This window comes from Mandrillus leucophaeus, unplaced genomic scaffold (genome assembly GCF_000951045.1).
Source record: "Mandrillus leucophaeus isolate KB7577 unplaced genomic scaffold, Mleu.le_1.0 Scaffold686, whole genome shotgun sequence".
Classification (NCBI taxonomy): Eukaryota; Metazoa; Chordata; class Mammalia; order Primates; family Cercopithecidae; genus Mandrillus; species Mandrillus leucophaeus.
In genome coordinates this window covers 1,271,401-1,297,767 of record NW_012107430.1, presented here as the reverse complement: position 1 = coordinate 1,297,767, position 26,367 = coordinate 1,271,401, and the positions used below count along the sequence as shown (strand labels likewise).

General features: G+C 37.9%; 1 protein-coding gene across 1 annotated transcript in view; it reads right to left on the bottom strand.

Moving 5' to 3' along the window:
* Positions 1-26,367, bottom strand: part of ITPR2 (inositol 1,4,5-trisphosphate receptor, type 2) — a 455,230-nt gene that overhangs the window by 258,727 nt on the left and 170,136 nt on the right. The window contains exons 27-32 of the mRNA XM_012002420.1: positions 15,779-15,868; positions 15,532-15,657; positions 13,164-13,286; positions 12,314-12,514; positions 10,050-10,301; positions 6,699-6,824 (exon numbers count right to left, since the gene is read on the bottom strand). Coding sequence (XP_011857810.1) covers positions 6,699-6,824; positions 10,050-10,301; positions 12,314-12,514; positions 13,164-13,286; positions 15,532-15,657; positions 15,779-15,868 — 918 coding nt within the window. The remainder of the gene's footprint in view (positions 1-6,698; positions 6,825-10,049; positions 10,302-12,313; positions 12,515-13,163; positions 13,287-15,531; positions 15,658-15,778; positions 15,869-26,367) is intronic.

The window sequence follows — 26,367 nt, the reverse complement described above, 5'->3', positions numbered from 1 at the left end:
TCAATATAAGAGTTGTTAACAATTAAATATGTAGAATAATAAAACCAATTATATCCAAAAAAATGGCTCAAGTTATCTACCTGAAAGTGAAATACACAAGTTTGTCTTGTTAACCAGTGACTAATGGGACACTGACATGACAGAGAGTTAGGTGAGTCTCCTAAATTATTTCTCGGTCTAATTTCATTCTGCCAGTATATCACTTAGAGTACTGTTGGTCCTCATAGGATCCTGACATTGATAGCAAAATTGGAAACATCTTCAAAGAAAAAAATATAGTCTGAGGCTAACATTGATCATAGTCTACCCTCTTTATGTACCTTCTAATAATGACTCAAATCCCCTGACTATCAACAACAATCAGTTATAAAGCCAAAGAAAAGCTTTTCTGCGCTACAAACACCAGTTTTAGCTGCACTGGAACATAGATCAAAGTGGGCTGTCATTAAATGCTCTGAAAGACAGTGTAACAACTTTCCATGGGTCTAATAGCATTGCTGCCTGCCTAGATCTGGTGTGCTTACAGCACATGGATACTGTCTCTGTCAGGATATTAGAATGGAATGAGAATGTGAAACAATCTAGCACCAGTTTATTAAAAATAATCTTTTGGGAAAGATTTTCTTGTATGGGTCTTAACAAGATAAGAGACAAAGAAATGCCAATAGGAAAATGAAGAACACTAAAAAAGGTGACTTTAGACAGCTGTACTTAAGGACAGACAAAAAGACCCTGGTAGTGCTGACTCCAGAAAAACAAGAGAAGAATGGTGGAAGGTGGTATGAGTGCCAATTTCATTATTATTAGTAATTTCATTACTATTTCATCTGCATTTTAAAAAATATTGTCAGTTCAGGTGCAGTGGCTCACATATGGAATCCCAGCACTTTGGGAGGCTAAGGCGGGCAGATCACAAGGTCAGGAGCTTGAGACCAGCCTGGCCAACATGGTGAAACCCCGTCTCTACTAAAAATAGAAAAATTAGTCGGGCGTGGTGGTGGGCGCCTATAATCCCAGCTACTCAGGAGGCTGAGGCAGGAGAATCACTTGAAACTGGAAGACAGAGGTTGCAGTGAGCTGAGATCACCCCACTGCACTTTAACCTGGGTGAAACAGTGAAACTCTGTCTCAAAAAAAAAATATATATATATATATATATATATATTTATTTCTCCAAATGTCTACTAAACTGTGCTGAGTCATCTGCTGCCTGAAGTACTGGGTTCCATCCTGAATGTCATACCTTTCAACAAAACACAGAAACTAGAGGGATCTCAAAAGTATGTTGAAACTAGAATCCCAGTAACTGTATCAGAAGAGGAATCACTGAAAGAAATGGAGAAAATGATGGAAGACATGACGGCTATCATAAAATACTTGACCAGCTGTTGGGGAAAAGCACTGGATGATGCTAGAGCAGCCCTCCCACTCTATAACTAGCTAGGAGAGTCAACCAGAAAATTCTCTCTGTAGAAGCCACAGGCAAAATTATGAGACCGACTAAGATGATCTTCATTTTCTTCAAGTTATATAATTTTGTCGTTTCAAAATAGGTCACTAGCAAGAATAGTGAGGAGATGTTTATAGTAAACACATCTTTAACTGAATTATTTTGTGTTGCTGGAGAAAAAATAACTAGGTAAAAATTGTAATATGGAAAAATTTGACAACATGGTTCTGGCATAAAAACACACATACACCAAAAGAACGAAAAGAGGACTCAGAAACAAATCCACACACCTACAATGAACTCATTTTCCACAAAGGTGCCAAAAACATACACTGGGGAAAAGAGAGTCTCTTCAATAAATAGTGCTAGGAAAACCAAATATCCACAAGCAGAAGAAATGAAACTATATCCCTATCTCTCATGATATACAAAAATCGAATCCAAATGGATTAAAGACTTAAATCTAAGATCTCAAACCTTGAAACTACTACAAGAAAACATCAGGGAACCTGTCCAGGACATTGGTCTGGGCAAAAATTTCTAGAGTAACACCCAACAAGCACAGGCAACCAAAGCAAAAATGGACAAATGGGATGACATTAAGTTAAAAGGCTTCGGGTCGGGCACGGTGGCTCACACCTGTAATCCCAGCACTTTGGGAAGCCAAGGTGGGCAGATCACTTGAGGTCAGGAGTTTGAGACCAGCCTGGCCAATATGGTAAAGCCCCATCTCTACTAAAATAACAAAAATTAGCCGGGCATGGTGGTGGGTGCCTGTAGTCCCAGCTACTCGGGAGGCTGAGGCAGGAGAATCACTGGAACCCAGGAGGCAGGTGTTGCAGTGACCTGAGGTAGCACCACTGCACTCTAGCCTGGGTGAGTGAGACCCCAACTCCAAAAAAAAAAAAAAAAAAAAAAAGAAAAAAAGAAAAGAAAAAGCTTTTTGTGCAGCAAAGGAAACAATCAACAAAGTGAAGAGATAATCCACAGAATGGGAGAAAATATTTGCAAACTATCCATCTGACAAGGGATTAATAACCAGAATCTATTAAGAGCTCAAACAACTCTATAGGAAAAAAATACAATAATCCGATTTAAAAATGGGCAAAGATCTGAATAGACATTTCTCAAAAGATGACATACAAATGGCAAACAGGTATATGAAGAGGTGCTCAACATCACTGATCACAAGAGAAATGCAAATCGAAACTACAATGAGATATCATCTCACCCCAGTTACAGTGGCTTTTATCCAAAAGAGAGGCAATGACAAATGCTGAAGAGCACGTAGAGAAATGGAAACCCTCGTACACCATTGGTGGGAATGTAAATTTGTACAATCACTAGGGAGAACATTTTGGAGGTTCCTCAAAAAACTAAAAATAGCCAGGTGCAGAGGCTCATGCCTGTAATCCCAGCACTTTGGGAGGCCAAGATGGGTGGATCACTTGAGGTCAGGAGTTCAAGACCAGCCTGGCCAACATGGTGAAACCCCATCTCTACTAAAAAAAAAACGAAAATTAGCCAGGCATGGTGGTGTACACCTGTAGTCCCAGCTACTTGGGTGGCTGAGGCGGGAGATGGTTAAACCCCGGAGGTGGAAGTTGCAGTGAGCTGAGATCACACCACAGTACTCCAGCCTGGGTGACAGAACCAGACTCTATCTCAAAAAAAAAAAAAAAAAAAATCTAAAAATAGAGCTACCATATGATCCAACAATCTCACTTCTGGATATATTCCCACAAGAAAGGAAATTGTACATTGAAGAGATATCTGCACTCCCGTGTTTCCTGCAGCATGGCTCACAATAGCCAAAATTTGGAAGCAACCTAAGTGCCCATCAACAGATGAATGGATAAAGAAAATGTGGTATATACACACAGTGGAGTACTATTCAGCCATTAAAAAAGAATGAGATCCAGTCATCTGCAACAACAGGGATGGAATTGGAGGTCATTATGTTAAGTGAAATAAGCCAGGCACACAAAGACAAATTTTGCATGTTCTCACTTATTTGTGGGCACTAAAAAATTGCAACAATTAAATTCATGGAGATAGAGAATAAAAGGGTGGTTACCAGAGGCTAGGAAGGGTAGTGGAGCAGAGGGGAAGTGGGGATGCTTAATGGGTACAAACATATAGTTGAAAAGAATGAATAAAATCTAATATTTGATAGCACAACAGAGTGACTACAGTCAAGAATAATTTCTTGTATATTTTAAAATAACTAAAGAAATATAATTGGGCTATTTGTAACACAAAGAAAGGATAAATGCTTCAGGTGATGGACATCCCATTTACCTTGATGTGTTCATTACACATTATATGGCAGTATAAAGATATCTCCTGTACCTCATAAATATATATAGCTAGTATTTATCCACAAAAATTAAAAAGAAAAAGAAAAAAGTAGTAAGATCGTTGTTAGTCAGATATTTAAGTAAGTGCCGAAGACTATGAACTGGGTATAAATTTGACTACTAGTCTCTTCCAACCCTAAGATGCTATGATTCTTTAGGTTCAACTTACCAAATTCCTTTCCTCCAGATTACCTTCATCATCTCTCACGGATATAAATCAGTTCTTCCAGGATTTCATAACTTTGTTAGAACACCTGGATTTGGTTTATCTCATACGTGGCTATTTATGTCAACTACTGTTGGGGATGTCCAGCTTTATGGACACAATTTCCAGTTTTTGCCTATGCTGAATGGTCCTCTGGATACAATGATATGGCTCATGTTACCAATTCTCTTACTGATGCTAGTACGTGTTAAGAATTTTATACACATTATCTCATTAGATTCTCCCACTAATCCTATGGGGAATGTGAACTTATTGTATTCATTTTACAAATCAGGAAACTCAGGGCCCAGAGGGGTTAAGTACTTTGCCCAAGATAAACTGAGCTACTGAGAGGCAGAGTCTAGACTTGAACTCTGATCTGGCTAAATCCTTTGAAATTCCTACTCTTAGCTACCAGGCTCTATCTACTACAGTGATTTTCAAAGTGTGGTCCCTGGACCAGCATCTGCAGCATCACCTAGGAATTTGTTAAAAATGCAAAGTCTCTCATGTATGGAAATCAGAAACTCTGGGGACAAGGCCCAGCAATCTGTATTTTACAAAGCCCTTCAGCTAAGCCTGATGCTCACTAAAGCTTAAAAATTGCCCAACTGAACTGAAAATTTACCTAGAAGGCCACATTCTACTCATTTAACCACACTTAGTTTTATAACCTGAATTTGAAAGTTTGTTGTGACTCTGATCTTTCTTCATGGGGAGAGAGAAAAATCCCAGACACGAAAAAGTCAGGTTCCTATTCCCTTCCCTGAAAAAGGCAAGGCGATTCCTGTCAACCTTGGTGAAGGGATTAGAGAGCTGCTGTTTTAAAATATAAACAAGAGGGAAATATTTTTAAAAACCCTTTTGCAGTATATCTAAGTTATTGTGGTTAGGCATAAAGAATAAATAGATCAAGAAGATATTGAAATTCCCCTAGAGCTTTAATATAATAACATTAATTATCTAATTAAGCAATAGTTAAAATTGTTGCTATATGTGTTTTGTTTTGTTTTCAAAAAAAAGAATGTAAATTTGTACACCTTTGCCTGGCACATATATCAGTGAAAACAGTATTTCCCAGGTAGCATTATCAATGGAAGTTATCATTGGCTTTCTTTGGTTTAAAAAATAAAAATCCTTTCAGCTTTAAAGCTCATGCTGCCTACAATGTGACCTTGATCTGTTTCAAGCTTATCTTTAGTCAGTAGCACTGTGCAACTCTGCAAATCAGTCTATAATCTCTTTAATATTCTCCTGCACGTGCAGTTTTAAAGCTCAGTCATTGGCATGGAAGTCACTCATTACTTCAAGGTCTCTGGAGATACTACAGCTGGTCAGAATCAAGGTTTTCACAAGGTCAGTGGGGACATATATGAGTACTACATTAAATGCTGCATAAAACAGGAGGATTTCTCTACAGGTGCATATTTACCTGAGATAGGCAATAAGCAGTTTTTAGCTGTATGGAAATGAAGTAAAACAAGAACTACCTCACTCACCACACTGCACCACACCAAAAGTAAACTAAGCACATTTCACTTGGAAACCTTGGCTAAATAAAAAGAGTCCATGGTCTGGAATAACACATGATTCACTGTATTATCCAAGGGTGCTCTCACATGTCTTGTCATCCCTCCTTTCAGAAAAAGGTGTAGAGAGTCAGTGAGCTAATAGATAACAGCATCTGTTCTTGTAATTAATACAATGAAAATATGGACTTCACTAATCTTTCTCCTCCAAATACATCAATATAAGGCCTATACAAAGCTACCAGTGCTCAGGAATGTCGGAAGGCCAAAGGGGCTGAGTCTGGGCGCCATTACTCATAATAGGTCTAAGGAGTTATCTATACACCATTTTCTTTAGTGAAACCTTATTTGAACATCAAGTCCCGTAACTTCTTTAAAGGGAAAATCAGAGATTTTTTTTAGACCCTGGCTGTTATGATAATTCAGTATGCATAAAAAAAGGCTAAGATGTGCTAAAGAAAATTGTGTTGTCCATCAAAGAGATTACTTCTTTCTTATATTTCTTCATTCATTTATTTACTCAATATTAACAGAGCAAAAACATATGCCAGGCAGTATCTAGAAAATGCCAACTAGCTCCACATGTCCTCCCTAACAGCCCCCAACGAAACAAACAGCAACAAGCAGAATATAATTTGGTGGAAATGAGTGAAAATGCCAGATGATTAAATTACTGGAGTACACTTCTAAAGAAGATTTTGAATTGTCAACAGTGAGCAAGGCGAAGTCCTTAGTTGGCTGGTCAAGTACCTATCTGCCTGAAAGCAGTAGTCAAGACCTCTTCAGGTCTCTTATCTGTGCTTTGTAATTGCACTTAGAATAAGAGATTAAATGCAAATTGACCTCTGCCAAATATCTTCTCTAACCAATATAAGAAGGCCACTAAGATTCCATTTAATAACAGACAAATACAGTCACTCATAAAGGTGAAAATGAACACTTTACCTGCTGCTATCTACAATGTACTAAGCATTCTGTGTATATATTAACTCATTAAATCTCATTCACAATCTTCTGAAATTTATTCATAACTTTATGAATGAATGCATTAAATCAAAAGGTAGTGAATTTAACTGTGAGTCTTCATCCAGATGCTTAATACTATTGAGTCAAAATATCTATTGACGTCCTTCAGTGGTCAAAATCTAACTTACCCTTGCCATATCCACCAAGAAGTTCTCAAATAATTTCCAAATGTGGTTACTTGTATAGATTTCTTTCATTTCCACTTCAGTGTCAACATAACAGTGATTAACAAAGTTCACATAAGCAATTTTAACCTGTGCAAGTTTCAAATACAAAAGAAAGTTAGTTTTCTTTATTGATGATTTTGAAATATCAATTATGAAAGGTTAATATAAAATCTATTAGTTTTCATGGTAGATCATAGCATAGTTTTGTCTATCCAGAAAGCATTCCCATTTCTCTTCTTTTGCTAAGAGTTCACTGACCTAGGGGTGAAAACATGGGGCCAAGTACTCCATCCCCCTGGGCCCAACAATTGCCATGAGAAAGAACTTTACGCAAAACAAGCCTCATATTTGAGATTCTAGGAGTCAAAAGCAACTCCTCCTTCCTCTCTCTTTCCCTTTCTTTCTTCTTCCCCTCTCCTTCCCTGTCCCCCCAATCCCTTCCCCATCTTGAGTACCTGTTTTATGCTCAAGAACATACTTAAAGTTCAACTAAAATTTCACTTTGATAACAATGCCATGTTTAGAATTTAAGAGTTGTGTAGTAGCTTCCACTAAACTAGCAGTGGCTATAGTTCTTAAAAGTTTGTCATCTTTCAGAACTTATTACAGAATTTATTAAAAAGTAGAGCTTTTATGCTCTTTTAAGTTTCCCAAATTACATAAACACAATTACTTGACTAAATACATGAGTCCCCGCCCTCTTCCTCCTCCTCTTCCTTCTTCTCAATAACTCTCTTTTTTCTCTCATTGCTAAAATGAAACAAGGTAAACCTTAACTTCAAAAAACCATCTTCTCCAGGTATATAGAGGAAAATTATACCCAGAAGAGAATGAGGCAGAAAGATGAAGGAAAAAGGGATGAGAAATAGAATAAATTCTGACACTCTTTCAACCTCTGGATCCATCTGAACAACCATCCTTCAAATTCCTATGTACTGGAGCCAGTAAAATTCCCTTTTTTTATTTAAACTAGTTTACATTAGGTTTCTGTCACTTGTAACCAAGAGAGTCCTAATAAAACATTAAAATATTTTGGCCAAATAATACTTCATTACCATTCAAAAATATTTAAATTACTTTTTTCTGAGAAGAAATAAGCTCACAGTTTATCCCCAAAAATGTATACTATTTTAAGATACAGATGTAGTAAAATTCCTTTCCAGAATTAGTGAAATTCTTCATAAAGGATTGGGATGAATTTCACTAACATACACCATTTCTAAAGTACATAGGACAGTAATTTTTGTTTTGCATTTTTTTTGTTTCCTTCATTATAAAAATCTGATGAATGCTATAAATGTCTCTGGAAAAATACCAATACATAAAAAATCATATGAACAATTTCAGGGACTCATGGAATCCAAATTGGAACCATAAAAAATTTGGGACAGCTTTCATGCCCTTGGTGCTTCTCTGTACCTCACTGATTCTAAACAAACCGTCAATGGCAGAGTGCCCGTGTCAAGGATGGCCACAGGGTACAGAGACGCGGGCCACTCAGTGCATTCTCACACCTATCATCACAGCAGCTACAATGTACTCAGTGTTTCCTATGTGCCAAATACCCTCAGCATCTTGTATGAATTATTTACTTTAATCCTCCAACAATCCTATCAGGTATATATGACAATTATTCCACCTTAAAATTGTAGGAATTTAAGATTAAAAGGGTTAAGAAACCTGTTGGAGTCAGCCACACAACTAAAATGTAATGTATCCAGGATAAAATATTCTGTAATTCTTTTGTGCATTCATTCAAAACTTATTTATTGAGTGTAGGCTCTGGCTCAAACAATAAAACAGTGAAAACAAACAGATCCAGTTGTTGTTATTCTCATAGAGCTTACAATCTTGGGCATGGGCATGAGGGTTACAGGTCTGTGCTAACTAATAAAATGGAAATGTCAAATTTCAAATTATATATTCTTACAGACTCTACTAAGGGAGGCCAAGGAAGTCTTCCCTGGAGAAGTAAGGTTTGAATCAAGATCTAAAGGATAAGGAGGAGTTACTTAGATGAATGTAAGAGGTAAGAGTGGTAGTGTCAGAGGGAACTACATGTAGGAAGAAATATACCCAGAATCAGGCTCTCAAGTAAGGACAGAACCCAGGAATTTCATCATTAGACTAGACTTCCCCTCTTTGTCATCTTATTTCAGACCAATCAGGCATGAAGTACTCTTGGAGTGACATGTCGACAATTCCACAAAATTTCACAAAAATATGCTTTCAAGTCCATCACTACCATACGATTATCTGAAAGTAGGGAATTTCCGTTAACCTCATCTGACATCTTTTTAAGTTACTGTGATTTTAAACGTTTGACTCCATATCTTTTTCAGGGTATCACACATTTATAAGCTTTGGAACAACATACAACAGTAGAAAAGAAAGAAATTATTGCAATGTACATTCCTGGATGCCTCATTAATAGAAGCCTATTGGCAGACAACCAGCTGCTACTGAGGCTTTTTCTATCATCAGAGTCAAACCAGGACAGAGGGTAAATGATGTAGGAATAAAGCAAACTGTGTGTGCATATTTTCAAGAATGCATCTATTCCATAAAACGAGGTAAACCTGCAGAGTCTTTTATGTGATCCTGCAGCACTATCCTAGCCTCTCCAATCAATGATTATGAATCATTTTTGAAACACCTGTTTTATGCTCAAGTACATACTAAAGGTTCAAGTAAACCTTTCAGTTTGATCATATTGCCATGTTTAGAATTTTAAGAGAGCTGTCTAGTAGCTTCCACTAAACGAGCAGTGGCTATACTTCTTAAAAGTTCCTCATAGGCTGGCTGCGGTGGCTCATGCCAGTAAATCCAACACTTTGGGTGGCCCAGGCGGGTGCATCACCTGAGGTCAGGAGTTCGAGACCAGCCTGGGCAACATGGTGAAACCTCGTCTCTACTAAAAATACAAAAATTAGCTGGGCGTGGTGGCACATGCCTGTAATCCCAGCCACTCAGGAGGCTGAGGCAGGAGAATCGATTGAACCTAGGAGGCGGAGGTTGCAGTGAGCCGAGATCTTGCCTTTGCGCTCTAGCCTGGGCAACAGAGCAAAACTCTGTCTCAAAAAAAACAACAAAAAAAGTTTATCATCTTTCAGAACTTCTTTTAGAACTTCTTATTAAAAAGCAGACCTTTTATGCTGCTTTACATTTTCCAAATTCTATAGTTAAATACAATTCCCTGACTAAATATATGATCTCATTATAAATATTAGTATGGGGGACGTCTGGCACCTACATAAACTTTAAAAATTAATAATGATTCTATTAGAGCTGCCAAGCTTTTGCCAGGCTTACCTCAGGGATGCAGTCGTCATGGGTCACCACCCTCACTATGTCGTCCAGCGGGAGAAGGGAATTACACTTGATTTCAGTGTAGACATTTTTCCCCTCTGTGCATGCTGCCAGCAGCTCCACCAGGGTGATGTGGTAGGCTAAGGGGCCACTCTCATCCCCTCGGTCTCTCTCTGAACACATCATATGGAGAAGGATGGGAAATGACGCTCTATCATTGTAAAATATCAGCACATCTTCACCCCCATTTATCAACTGAAAAGATAATAAGAGAGTCTACAGAGCCATCCAAACATTTATCCTTGCAGTTAATTCCAAAGGCTTGATATATCTGGAAACACATGTATCTCTTTGTAAAAACATATATAATATGGCAAAAAGCAGAGCTAAGCTGGGGAAGGGTGGTGAAAAGATTATGGTTCCATGCCAAGGAACCAGCTATGAATGCTATCAAAATCAGTTGGGGTGATATGGAAGCAGCAGATGGGGCAAGAATGAAACAATATGGATGATAGTAAATTGTTCATCACACTGAAATTAAACCTGTAAAAAAATAGTTATTTTCCTCTACCTTTTTTTGGCTGGGAGACTATGGCCAAAGCACAAGAAATCTCATACTTTTACTAAAGCAGAGTAAAATATCCTTATCCATTGCAATAGTGACTACATAAGCAAGTACATCAAGCTAATTACAGCTCTACAAAAGTCTACAAAATTCTATGTGTCATAAGAAGGCATCAGTAGAGAATGAAGGTAAAAGCAGAGACAAGAGAAATAAGTAGAAACCTAAGACCAAAACACCAAGAGAAACAAAGATATGAATAGGTAGGGGCTTTTAGGACATAAATTTTCCTTCATATTTTGTTTATATAATTTTAGTAGAAAATTCCATCAGATGGCAGTTTTATTGCTCAAACTCCATACTATCTTATTGTCTATTATCAGTAACAATTTTCTAACCCCAGTGTGAGACATGTTGGTAGGTAACTAAGGATATACAATTTTTTCTCTATGTATTATATTTAAAGTGACAACATATTTAAATCTATAAGCCAATTAGTTGGCTTACTTTGAAAGTTTTGTTGAAAGAGAATGTATATCTATCAAAAATATGTATTACATATTAACATAATATAATATTACAAATACTTCTTTGTGCACAGAAACACTTCACCCAACAGTGTCACAGGGATGACACTGTTTGCTGCTTCCCCATTCTAATTCTTTCCTTGCCGATCATAACACAAAATCCAGTTAGTTCTCACATTTCCAGACAATGAAGAGCTAATGTGAAGGTAAATGCAGAGAAGAAAAAGGTGCATTTTACAAGCTTAAAATGTTCCTTAAAATGTTTAATAATAATAATTTACATTTAAAAATTCAAGGCTTTAAGCTAAATTAATTTTAAGATTTCTAAGTGGCAGGAGGGACTCCTTGAAGCATTATGGAAATTTCCTCCATTCCCAAATTTAAGGTATATACTAATGAAAATGCCCAGAAACCAATAAAAATCTACCATGTAACTATTTGGTAGCCATAGGTGGAAGCTCCCTTAGTCCATATGGGCCACTAGAGAACCATTTGGTCACAGAGTGGTGATTTAATCAACGGGCTCTTTAAGCTGCTACTTCTCCAATGTATCATACTTGCTTCCTAGTAACTTACTCATTACATAAATATCATTCAACATCAAACATAAAAATGAAAAAGGCAAATAAACAGATGAAGTGCCTTCATCTATTCATTTGCTGAAATTTACAACTTACTCTAAATAATAAGTTTCCACATGTTGTAAAAAAAAAAAAAAATCACTGTTGGGTAGTTTGTATTACTTAGTTTGATTCTCTTCAAACCTTTCTGCAAATAGTAGCAGAGAACACCCATTCTATATTTCAGAAACAGAGCAATAAAGGCACCGGAAAAGCACAGTTCAATCTGTCTTTCTTATATCATTGGAAACTCAAAAATATAAAATTGTGTCACTTTCATTCCAAACAATCGATAACATTTCATAGGATTTTACCCATTATTTAAAATACATAAATTTTTTATAGGTCAAAAAGAAAAATATTAGAAAAATCATAAAACCAACTTAAGATATGTTGCTTCACTAGATTAAAGCAAAATATATTTGCACTTGAGTAGTCATGATTAAATTAAATAACTTCTCAAACCTATGCGGTTGGGGGTTTTTTCACTCTAACAGAAAATACATATTTGAACATACTGTTTATGTGAAGCTGATAAAAGGCAAACTGAGAACATACCTCTGTCATTACCATATCCTGGCATTTCTTCACATATTTACCATCTGCTTTCACAATTGTTTGCAAAAACCTCAGGTACTCCACGTGGCGGCCATGTGTCTCAATGCAGTGCACAAAGTGCTGTACAACTCTCTCGCTAATTTCGTTGCACAGATGGTAATTGTTCATGAAGATGTGCCGCATGGTTTCTGCTTCAAGGAGCTAAACACAGAGGAACGTGCCCTTGTAATTCTGACAAGATCAATTTTCTATTCTACAGTACTTAGACTAATTGCCCCGCTTGTGATCAGTTTTGTATTTTATACGAAGCCACAGTGAATTTTCTGTGCAAGTCTTTCAAAAAATGCAATGAGATCATTAACCATTAAAAGAAAACTGAGTTCACAGAGGAATTTAGTTGGAGAAAGGAGCTTATTATCATAAAGTGCAACATACTGGCAACAGTATTCTCGAGATTAATTATGAATTCAAAGTTAGGTCTTCCATAAAATCTGCTCAAACACATTTTACAGACAAGGGCAAACTCCACCTCTGAGTTTTCCATATTTACGTTACTCAGGGTATTGTGAGTTAGTTCTTTGTTCTACCATATCTTTTTCCTAACATTTAACTATATACATATAAAAGACGTTGTCATTTGCACGTAAAACTTGTGCAATTTTTCAAGTTTCTTTAGAAGTTTCCTTAATGGAAAAAAAAAAAAAAAAAAATACTTGCTTTTGGAGAGAGAATTTCCACAAGGAAAAAAAAATGCAGCAATGAAGTGTAACAAAATTCTCTTCAAGAATGTTACTAAGACAAGTTTGATGCACACTTTACTAGAAATATTAGAAGCCACTAAAATACTTACACCTGGAGTTAAAAACAAATTCAGATGTTTATGAAGAAGAACTTGATTCTGTGGATTTCCTCGACAGAAATTCTGCAGAAACGTATAGGCTAGATTCATTACTTCGTTCATCTTTTCATCGTTCTGTAAGTTAAAGAATAGCACATGATAGAAACAAACATAGAAGACTGCAAATGTTATGCAAAAATCTGTCCTTTCACCCACATACCATTTTTCTCTCTGCCCATCTTTGCTCTCGTTTCTCTGTGTCCTTTATGTTTCACACCTCTCCCAGTTTCTCCTCCTGTCCCTCTTCTCTGTTCTCTAAATCTTTCTCACCTTCTCTGTTATTCCTCCTGATTCTATTCTTCTCTACTCTTCCAATGCCCCCTTCATTTCACAGCCCTTCTCTTTCTCCCCAATCTTTCCAATTGTTCACGTTTCCCCATCTCTGTACATAGCCACATTTTCCTCCTCTGCTTCATTCCCACACTCCCTCTGTCCTCCTTTCCTCTCTGTCCCTATCTTTCTCTGTTTCTCCTCCCTTCTCTGCTGTACTCCCCAGTCCCCATAATTCTTCCCTTCCTTTAAATGTCTCATTTTGCAGTATGTCTATATATCTCCATCATTCTGCTTTTTTTCTTCTTTGTCTCTCTTTCCCTACTCCATTTCTCTCTCTTTCTCATACATCTTCCTTCCTACTCTTTCTCCCATGTCTATTTCATCTCCTCTCTTCTTCTCTTGTCCCATCTATTATTTCTTCTTCTCCCATCCCCTATTCTCCTGCTCTGCTCTCACTCCGTTTCCTCTCCATTCAAACTTCCTCTCTTCCTCCACTCTGTCAGTCATCTCTGTATATATATTTATTACTCACTCATCTCAGTTCTTCCTCTCTCCAATCTCTCTGTCCCTTCCTCTTGCTATTTACCTTGTCTCTTATTTCCAACTATTTATTTTTCTTTTCCTCTTTGCTTTCTCTTCTATTTTCTCCTCCTTTTTGTCCCCCTGTTTCTTAACACTCTTAATAATGAATATCCCTTATTCGTTGCCATTTTCCAAAGTCCTATACTAAGCTACTATCATTTGGTTATAAGAATCTTAACAAGAAACTTAAGTCTTAAAATTCACAGAGAAACAAATCTGTCTTCTTGAAAGTGGTCTTGTGACAATATCAGTGAAACTACCTAAAATTTCCCGTGTAGTTGACTGTACCATTTGTCATGTGGTCACTGTTAGAAATTCAGATGGACTCATGTTTTGAGTGGAATTTTATGTTAATATTAAATAAATTTATACATGCACCACCCATATGCATATTCCCTAGCTTTGCCTATTTAGAGAGGCTATGGAGACAACACCCCAAAGCAATAAGTCCACTCAGTTCTCAGAACTTTGCTCCTAAATACCATTCCCCACCAAACAGAAATGGGGCTTCTTAAAGAAATGGCTGATTCTAGAGTTGAAGCAAGAAAAACACAAGATGAGCCTGGAACATTTTATTGTGCCAGAAAGCAAGGAAGTACTCAAAGAATGGTGGGGGTATATTAGAAGACAGATAATCTAGCTCAAAGGAACTCCACTGGCCAAATCTGAAACATTTTGGAAATCAAAATAAATAATGATAGAACCCTTTATAACCTATGGAATAAAATGAACATCTACAAACCCATACTGATAAAAATAAACACAGTAAATGAATACATTGAAAGTTTCATGAAGAATGGGGTATTAGTTTCACAGAACTGCTCCACAAAATACTTATTAATTACAAAGGAATTACAAAGGGAAAATCAGAGAAGCCTGGCAGACACAACCTCAATCAATTGATCAAAGTGAACATCATCAGTCATGGGACAAATCAAAATTGTGCACCAACTAATAGGAAGCAATGAGACGAACTTAGCATTACTCCTGTTATGTTCCTGCCAAATATGCGTAATTGTGTTAATCAGGAGGAAATATCAGATGATCCACATTACGGCACATCCTTCAAAATAACTGGCTATTTTTAAGAGTGTCAATGTTATGGGAGTTCCCACATGAAGAGATTTAAATAAACATGACAACCGAACAGCGCGTGATTCTGAAGTTGATCTTTTTTTCAAGCCGAAAACAATTGGGACAAAGGGAGAAACCTGAGTAGTGTGTAGGGACTAGGTAGTGGTAAAGCACCATGCTCTTTCCTGATTTGGAAGGCTCTAGTGTGGTGATGTGGTAGTGTACCCTTGTTTGTCAGAAACATACACAAAAGGGCTCAGGGGTGATGGGGTACCTGGTGGGTGATTTATTCTAAAATAATTAAGAAAGAAAAAATTCCTTGGAACTCTGTGAAACATTTTAAACTGTATCAAAATAACAAGCTAAAGAACAAAAAATAACCAGGACTAACCTTTTCGTAGGGTATCTGGAGAAGATCTAACACCACTGAATGTGCCCCCATATTTTTCAGTAATCGTTGATGTTGAATCCGACACTTTTTATTCTGTACACAGAGTTTACTTAGCCTAATCAAAATCTTTAAAAAGAAGAGGGAAAGCATCAAATATAACAAATAACAATATTAAGTATAATCTATAAGCAAAACTTATTTGGCATGCAAATATAAACCTATATAAGAATATTTTGTATCTGCTGACCTCCTTTACAATCCGGTAGTTATTGCTCTTGTTGCTGTCAATCTGAGGTTTCTTTGTTCCATCCTGCACTGGACTTAAAATGTTCGATTCCTAAAAGGAACACAAATATGTACTTTTACGCCATTTGTAGCTTTGTGGTAAATTTATTTCTTTTGTATTAAATAATAAATATATTTTGTAATTATTTTGTAATAAATCTATTATTCAACTTAAATGGTTCTTTTGTACTTTTTTATTGCACAAAATGTTCCTTGGCTTGACTGAGCCATGCAAATTACCACTACCCAGTGAGAACACAATGACAAGTTAACTGGAATGTCCTAGAATTATGAGTTAAACTGTAAAGTTTTCATACATATTTTTAGTGCATATCCATAAGAGACATGTATACCTCAGACATGCTGTGGCTTTATATTGCCTATATGAGAAGAAACACTGAAAATACAGGGCATAAAAGATATAATTTAATCACTAGGAATGAACTGCAAGAAAAAAAGAGTGACGGAGCAGATGATCATAGCTGAGCACATCATAGAGAAGGGAGCAAGGAACAACTTAACGCAACAATGCTCTGACAGGTCACCACGGCATCCTAAAGAGTCACGACTCAGGGCCAACATACAGAACCATGAAAATGAAGAAAGAAAAACAAAAAGCAAATTAAAATAAAATGTTTAAATTATCAAATTAATGAAGTTTATGAAGGAAACCTGAAACACCAAAAATACTTAATTACAATAACTATTATCTGTAGCATCACAAATATGGGGAGTGGACATATTTGAAACATCAACTACTGGCGTCACCTTATGAAAATCAAACACCAGTGACAATTCCATTCTGAACATTTATGAAGATGTCACGCACACCTGGTACTAGACTACGGTGAATGGATCTAAAAGAGATGCATAGAAGATATGGTCCTTCTCACAAGAAAATTACAGTCTACCTAAGAAAAGAGGGAGAAATATATCAATAAGGATTGGAACTGGGCAGAATTCACTATTCAGAGAGAGATAGAAAGAGAACAGCTGCAGCTTTATACAAGTGTTACGAAGGAGGTCAAGTGTACGGCAAGGTCTACAAGGATGAAAACTGTCTAGTTAGGCATAAAGGATGTCTAGCCAAAGGTACTGCAGCAAGAACAAGCATATTAGTTATATGGAAAACAGCAAGAACTGACAGGGTCCGTTGCAAAGACTGGGCAATCAGAGTGGGGTCTGATGGCCTCCCTCATTTACAATCCATGCAAAATTGCACTTGGAAGGAATGTCAAGTTCAACATGGGTCCAAAACTCCTGACCATAATGATGGTGTTAGGCACTTGCCGTGAAAGGGGACCCTAGTTTAAGCTCAGGAGAAAGTTACAAAGATACAGGAAGCCAATTGATACAATTCATTCGTCCCAAGTTGCTTCTCCTACTGTGCTCCAGGACAAATCACAAAATTAATAAACATCAAGAAAGAAAAAAACTGCTTTCCTTGTTAATCAGACAGTTCTGATGAAAGGCTTCAAGCAGCAGAGTGACTTAATCCACGTTGAGCCAGCACACTCCTCACTCAGCTTTATATTTTTCTTTTGCTTCTTTTCTGGCAAATATTGTCCCGAGGTTCCCAGTCTCAACTTCACTTTAACAAGTGACCTCCTCCTCCCATTTTACTGAGCAGACAGAAATTCCTTTACATGGACACTTTCTCTTTTCCATCCAAAAATTTCCAGTGATATCCACAAACCTGTCTATCTTCCCTACTGTGTCTCAGAGAACAAAATTTTTGATGCATAAAATCAAAAATTCCATCTCCTCTTCCTCATCTCCCTGTTTCATCCCTGTTTCTAGTACAACAGCAGGTTCTACCCTTTAATGACTCTTTCTCATCTCTTAGCTTCTACCTTGCTGACCACTTGTCACTCATACTCACTAGAATTGGAACTGCAAAAAGTAAAAGATCCAAACACTGAAAGCCTTCAAAACATCACTAAGTTAGACTCCAGAGCTGTATCGCCTAGCTATCATAATGAATATTTAGACAGAAATGAAAGCAGTCCAACCACCACTCCGGGGAAATAAAAGAGAGAAAAGAATGCAGGATATTACCTGCAAGACATTAACCATGAAGTGAATCTTGAAAATTATAGGAGAGGCCGGGTGCAGTGGCTCACAGCTGTAATCCCAGCACTTTGGGAGGCCAAGGCGGGTGGATCACAAGGTCAGGAGTTCAAGACCAGCCTGGCCAACATAGTGAAATCCCATCTCTACTAAAAATACAAAAATTAGCTGGGTGTGGTGATGTGTGGTGCCTGTAATCCCAGCTACTCAGGAGGCTGAGGCAGGAGAAACGCTTGAATCTGAGGGGCAGAGGTGGCAGTGAGCCAAGATCACACCACTGCACTGCAGCCTGGGTAACAGAGCAAGACTCTGTCTCAAAAAAAAAAAAAAAAAAAAAATTATAGGAGAAAGTGTTAAACTATATATGAAAGTAAAACCAATGTAGAAGAGAAAACACAACCCAGTGGCTAAGATGAATGAAAACTATTTAGATGAAAAGAGGCTAGAGGTCAGAGTATGAAACAAATAGATTTTCCATTTGATAGCAAAAATAATTTATTGATGAGAAGTAGAAACTGCAAAAGCTAGAAATATAATTACATTTTCTTTTTCTGATCACAAAGGTGAAGGCTGGATTTTTAAAAGGCCATTTCATTTTTTTCTGTAAGAGAAGAAATACTAAAACATACACACAAACACACACACACTTGTACCACAAACCAGGATTAAGATATTACCAGCTCTAAAGATTGACAAAGCTCTTTAGTTAGAAAAAAGATATTTTTGATATATGTCAACTTTAAAGAAAACTGTTACAAAGGCAGGCGAAGCTTTGGTAGATATCCTTAAGCCTGTTTTTCAAGCAATAATCTGAAGAAAAAACAACTGTCTTGTTTTAACAAAAGTAATCTTAGGTAAAATGTACTACATGACAAAAAGTTATGCTCTTTAGTTCAGCCCAGGCGAAGATATATACAATGCTAAACTCTGTATGTGTGGGAATTATGAAAAATAGTGATTTTGATTTAAAACTGCTAGCAGTCAACAAAAGGCAGCAACATTGGAAAATTCAATAAACAACCCCTTTTAATTTCAGAAAACAATTCAATTTAATTAAATTGAACAAAAACCCATGGAACATCTGGATGATTCCAAAGCAGTGATCAAGGTAATTTAAGAAATATGTAAACTATATAACTACAATTAGGTTTTGTTTTCTAATTCTGATGCCAAAATGGTCTAAATAAAGGTGCTGCAAAAGTTTTCCTTCTGAAAGAGCTGAAATTGGCTGTATTCTTTATGTCTTATACAATGCTTTACATTCTATAAACTTTAGCCCTACATCACTGGTCTAATCTACAAAACCTTGAATTTATTCTAATGACAAAATATTAGAAAAGTGCAAAATGTAGAAGTATGACTTATGCAGCATCCCAGAGCTGAATGGGTCCAGAAAAAAGAAAAAAGTGTGACACTTAGAACAGTGTCAGGCTCGTAGCACATCTCCAAATGATCCTTTTGACAATAGTGATGAAAACTAAATACGGTGCTCCAAACGTCCTTGCACTTTACTGTAACTGCTTCCTATCATCTGGAGAACTTAGATGTATTCCCCCTAACAGAATATGGGAAACAGCTTAGTTCAGTGATTTTAGAGGTAGTTATATTTTTAATTGCATAGTATATACCATAACATAAAACAGTAGGTTCAAAAACAAGAGAGCAAGAAGAGTCTAGAAATTGGGTGGGCATCAGGGTTCTAAGCAGAGACACAAAGAGTGAATACTGGTTCTAAAGATAGTTTCTTTCTTTTTTTTTTTTTCATCAGGTAAGGAAACTTTTATATCAATAGTAAAAAATGATATAAGAACGTAATATTATGTGAACTATATGGTAAACTAAATTTTAGCACTGGGTAGGTATGATGACTCATGCCTATAACCCCCATACTTTGGGAGGCCAAGGTGGGAGGACTGCTTGAGGCCAAGAGTTTGAGGTTAGCCTGGGCCACACAGAAAGACTCTGTCTCTATAAAAAATAAAAAATATAAAAAACATTTATTAGTTGGGCATGGTGGACTCACCTATAGCCCTAGCTATTCAGGAAACTGAGGCAGGAGGACCATTTGGGCCAAGAGTTTGAGGCTGTAGTGAGCTATGATTGTGCTAATCACTCCAGCCTGGGCAACAGAGTGAGACCCATCTCAATAAATAAGTAAATACTGGCACTAATTAATGGGAATCCAGCTCCTTAATTTAACCAAGGGCAATCATGCTTTTAAAAATAGAATTTTCCAAATCCTACAATGTAGAGCTGCCTGCATCTGCAGCTGCATGATTAAAATAGCTTGGTGCATGCCTTCTATTTATCCTTATCCCACTGAAGTTTAAGGAGGTCCATCCTCAGTGAAGTTGCCAAGTCAGCAAGACTGCAAGGCCTTCTGCTCACCATCTGTACCGGTAGCCTTCTCTGGTGTAACCACTCTTTAAACTAGTCAGTGACACCATAAACCACCCACCCTCCCCTCAACTTCAGGTGCCAAATGCTGTCCTCCTTCTATCCTCATCTTCCTTCAAAACATACAAAAACAATTTTTTAATAACGAGTCTTTTATATTTGATTCGCCAGTCAGATTATAGATTATAATGTAGTTGAAGCTGTTCAGAATAAATACTGCCTCTTTCAGATAACTGAATGATAACCCTCTATGGGATAAGGAGGTATTTTTTTCCCCCCCCCCCCCCATCTAATGATAACATCATGTACTAGTCATTTAGGAAAATATCACCCTAGATCTACTTCTAGGACCTTGCCTGGAAAGCTACTTTGGACCATCTTGGTATCATGGTTGTCAGTTTCTGCTTCCCTGGGAAGCACCTAAGGCTGCTTGAAGGCTTGATTCAAAATCCACAATGGACAGAAGAGGCTGTGACCAGCATTACTTGCAGATAACTTCCTTCCAGATGTTTCCTCAAGTCAGAGGCAAAGCTCTACCCTTCTAGAGAATACATACATATTCATAACTTTACCCCAAACCTTTTTCCCTTTCGCTCCATAATAAGACAAAATAACGGCATTTTTCTGACTCATTTGAGGTCATTTTAGTTAGTATTTGATAATGTTTAAGCTGATGTTCTAGAACACAACCCAAATCTCCTTTACAATCTGCATCTCTGATAAATAAGCTAAGAAAAAAAGTTCGTGCCACTGGGGAACTTTGCTTAGACAGGTATTAGGAAAAACTGGAACCGTTTAATATAACTAGTAACTGCTTTCATAAGAACACATCAGGAACCTAGTGAGGAGCGCCTCTCCCCGGCCCCTCCACCGTCTGTGAAGTGAGGAGCGCCTCCGCCCGGCCGCCCCACGCGCCTCCGCCCGGCCGCCCCACCGTCTGTGAAGTGAGGGGCGCCTCCGCCCGGCCGCCCCACCGTCTGTGAAGTGAGGAGCGCCTCCGCCCGGCCGCCCCACGCGCCTCCGCCCGGCCGCCCCACCGTCTGTGAAGTGAGGGGCGCCTCCGCCCGGCCGCCCCACCGTCTGTGAAGTGAGGGGCGCCTCTGCCCTGCAGCTGTGCAACCCTCCAAGTGTGAAGTGGTAGCCTTGTGTGTGATCTTTCCGCGCTCCCCAAGTTTGCATTTTTGACATTAAAGTTTACTTTTAAATTAAAAAAAAAAAAAAAGCACAGCAGGAACCTATTATCATACAGCAATATGTCCCAGAATTTTTCTGATGTAACTCCAGGGATGACTAAAAACTCACCAGTATTATATAAAATGTAGAAAGCGTGGGCAACCTTTTGATCAACAGAATGGCATACAAAGCACTGTACAGGAAGTGAAAACAGCAACATAATAGAACCCTTAGAGACTGACTTTGATACTGATACATTGTATGAAGGAAGCTTCCCTAGTCACAATAGGGTTATAGCTCACCCAGTCGGACATGGTTGTGAGAAGGGGGTGTATATATGAAATGTGTGAGGGGGAGGAATCAGCACTGCCTTTTACACTCACTTGTTCCGCAAGAAATCATTACAGAAATGTTGTTGCCTGATCTAAAAACAAATGTATGCTTTGATTTGAATGAATCAGCCACTATTATTTCCTTGTTAGCCACTTGCTGAAAAAAAGAAACCATATGAGAACATAGAATCTTCACTAACAACTTGTAGTGAATTAAGAACAAGTGGAGGCCAGGTGCAGGGGCTCACACCTGTAATCCCAGCACTTTGGGAGGCTAAAGCAGGTGGCTTGCTTGAGCTCAAGAGTTCAAGATCAGCCTGGGCAATATGGTGAAACCCCATCCCTACAAAAAATACAAAAATTAGCCAGGCGTGGTGGTGCACACTTACGGTCCCAGCTACTCAGGAAGCTAGGAGAGGATTTTTGGAGCCTAGGAAGTCGAGGCTGCAGTGAGCTGTGATCACACCAGTGCACTCCAGCCTGAATGACAGAGCAAGACCCTGTCTAAAAAAAAGAACAAATGGGAAAGTTAAAAAAAAAAGTAAGATAATAACTTATTTATAGCATGAAGGGAAATAGTAAGCTTATGCCAAAACAGTATCAATTTAAATGTGGTTAGAAAAAGAGAAGGGAAAAATTCTCATAAAAAAGATCTAATAACCAAGTAATTGAAATAACACATTCTGGAAGTATAATTGTTACATTTAAGAATTTATATTATAACCAAATAGGATGAGAATGTGTAAAACAAGCATTTTAGTATAAACCAAAAGTTATTTTTCACATGACTGTCCTGTGAAGGGGCTTGTTAATTGAAACTCATCTGTCACCATCACCTTCAATGGAATTAGCTCAGACATACGTATGGGAATATGTATAGTGATATAAACAAATAAATAAATTATACAATTAGCTTGGAGGCAAAAATAGAAACTGGAGACAAGAAAACAGATTCCATAAAAAGGAAAATTCAGGAAAGCACTGTCCAAAACTAATGAATAAAAGCTCTTCATGAAATTACCATAGTGTCCCTGACTGATCAGGTCAAGCTGCAAGATTCTGTCTAGAACACATGGACTGCTCCTGTCCCAGGACATCGGGGTTAGACATTCTACCAGACTGTCAAAAGTCAGCTCATCAATCACAAGTTTAGCTGAAGACACAAGTTTATGTAGAACTATTTTCCCACTGCAGAGAATCTCATACCAACACTTGGAAAAGGAGAAGCTTCTTAATATATATCCTGCTAGGGGGATTTGCAACTTTGCTTGCTTCATCAAAGGAAAAAAGATCAGAAGTGGCAGGCAAAGAATGGAATACAGTTTTTGCTTTTAAAAAGTAATGAGATGTGGAGGTAATAGAAAAACCATCAGATAGGGAAGGTGTGCTCAGGGAGAACGAGTGAAAAATCAATGGAGAAGAGGAAAGAGAGGGGAGGGAGGGAAAGCAGGAATTAATTCACAATTAATAAAGTAATATAATTAATAAATAATAAGATACATCTGCAAACTATAATTCAAACTCCTATGAGGAACATCAATACTAAAAAAGTAAAAAACTCATAATAATATTATATCATGCCCAGTGAAATGTAAACAATCAAGAACTTTTCTGACAGGCCTTGTAGTAGGTATGTTTAAAATAATCATAGAGATAGTGAGGAATAGCATCCCTCATGCCCGGTGGGCACCTCTGTGGTTGCCATGTGCCATGCAATAGTGTTGAGGATGATGTCACAGCATCACTCAGCATGGATAAGGAAAGATAGCCTTTTCAGGGAAAGGACAGGCTACAAGTCAGGCAATAGCAAGAGAAGAGAAGGCACAGGTCCCCCCTCCTCCCATCTCCCCACACAGGAGTGCTGGGTGCCCTGCTGGATAGTGTGGGTCTAGATTTCCAAGCAACCACTCCCCCAATGCCACAGTAACTACCTATGGGGCAAGCTGGAGCGTAACCTTCTCAATAAAGAGACACGGAAACTGTTCCAGTACCAGGCAGTGCCTGTTGTTTACAGGAATCTTTTGAACACTAGCCTGTGGCCCATAGAAATTGAACTGTCCCTGCTGAGGGGCAGAAGCCACAGGTCCTAGGAGAAGCCAAAATCAGTACACAGTCCCTTGGAAGAGAGGCACTCCTCATTCTGCAAAAACAGTCCCAGCCACCTCGTTGTCCAGACAACCCAGAGTGAGCCCCTAGGGACATTTTTTAGTTAATTCTGCTCCTAACATCACACATCCATTAAAAGAACAAAAATAATTACCACGTAAAAACAGACAGATATGAATCTAGAATAGATGAATATGAAAAAGAACCAATTAAATAACCTGAAAATGAACTATATAGTCCTTGAAGTAAAAACTAGATAGATAGTTTAAACATGAGACTTTACATCAGTGAGAGTCTAAGTCAAATTTTTAAAAAGGGCCACTGCACTCTAGCTGGGTGACAGAGCAAGACCCATCTCTAAAAAACGGTAAAGAAAAAGAAGCTGGCAACCATATATAAGTGAGTAGATAGATATAGAGATAAATATAGGTATACACACAAATATAGAAGCAAAATCACTGTAAGAAAAATTAACAATCAAAATAAACAACATGAGGAGGAACTTTCCTTTGAAGCACTGCAATGCCCATGTGACCTGCTTCTCAACCCTAAATAAAGCGGTGGATGAACGTAAAGGGTAATCCTGACTTAACCTACTCGGGTATGGTTTCCTGAGTTAATCTCTCCTTCCTATATTTAGAAGTCAATGCATATTTGAAAGTGATGAATTAGTAATTGCTCCTAATGCTACTGATATTGTCAACTTGTTATATTTTAGCCTTTAAGCTTTCAGAAATGATGGTACAGTCTTTTAACGCTGGGGACGATAAGTTTAATAAAGGAAAAAACCATACTATACAATAGACAATAAAGCTCCTAGGCTCTAGGGACGCAGTGGGCTTAATAGACGACCAAATCCATCCCCTTCTCCTTATTTATAAGAGATCAAGTATGGTAATGGTATAATTTTGGATTATAAACTGAGATTTGTTAGGATTAGTAGACAGACCATCAATTCATATTTATTGTCAACAGAGTATACCAAATTTACCACTGAGGGAAAACACTTTTTTTCCCTCATACTTTTATGTTATGGAGATTTTTTTATTCTCAAAATGAATAATCACATTAAAGTTATCTGGTCTTCTGATATCTAAGCAGGCACAAAGTTAGACCATTATGAGCTGTTTCAGAACAATGCTGATGGTGCTGTGTTTACAGCCTTTGTAAGATTTACTAAACAACAAAGGAGTATTGTTTGTATTGGCCTGCTAGCGTGTGTGCTGCCTGCTACTGGCTGTTTCCATTGATACTGTGATATATTTCATCCTGTTTACAATACATTGCCACTATCTTTGGCTGCTGGGTTATTGCATAATACAGATTATTTGGCTGTATGTAATTAGTAACTTTATAGTTTCTCACTTCTGTTCCCCTTATATTAATCCATTATATAGATACCATTCTCCTGGCTTCCCAATCCACCTATCTGCATACATTTCTACTGCTACCTCACTACTGAACGCTTTCAGAAGCTCCCACCTGAATTTGTACAAGAGCCAGCCTCTTGTTCTTCTGAAGCATTCTGGATTCTGTCAGACTAAATTTTCCAAAATAGTATGCCCACCTCCCTACCCAAGAATCTTCACAGGCTCCTTGTTTCCAGCCATTGCAAATACAAATCGCTCATTCTTGAACTTTACTTCTCTTATTATTCTTGAATACGTTAGCTATCTCTTATTATTCTTGAATACGTTAGCTAACTCCTCCCAATCCTTCAGAATAGGCCTATGTGCAGAATCTGGAGTGGGGCATTCTTCCAGTCATCAGGCCCACGCTGGTCTCTCCTTTTTCTGTACCACATAGTTCAGTATTTAATCAACTACTTTGTCACCCTGTTTTTTGGGTGTTCATGAAGTGTGTTCATTCTCTGAGGGCAAATGGAATATGAGATTTGAGTCCAGATACCAAACTTTAAGAACGGAAAGGAGAAATTCAAGTGTGCACAAAGGCAAGTGAGCATGAAAGCAATGGGACTGAAATGTACACTTTACACAGCATTTCTGGGCCCACAGAAAACAAAGGACAACTCCCAGAGACCCCACCCTCCATCTTCTAAGGGAAAAATGTAACCCGAAACCGGATCAGAGAGCTCCAAGCAACAAGGGCACAAGATAAGTTTCCCTGAAGGCAAATGACAATACTAGATCTGCAACCCAAAGACTAAGTAAACTCTGAGCAAGTGTCTAGTTTGGGGAGCTAAACCCAAGACTCCTGCCTTAAAATAGGTATACAGGAAGGGAGTAATGTGGTCTCAGGCTAGCAGCGCCCCCTGCCAATAGGCAAAGGCAATCACAAATAATCTAAGGAGGAAAACATACCCTATATCAACCCCAGGACTAATGTCAAAAGATAGGCGCTCAAAACCTGCACCCAAATGTTTGTAGCAGCTTTATTCATAATTGCCAAAATCTGGAAGCAACCAAGATGTCCTTCAATAGGTGAATGGATAAACAGTACAAGGGACTATTAT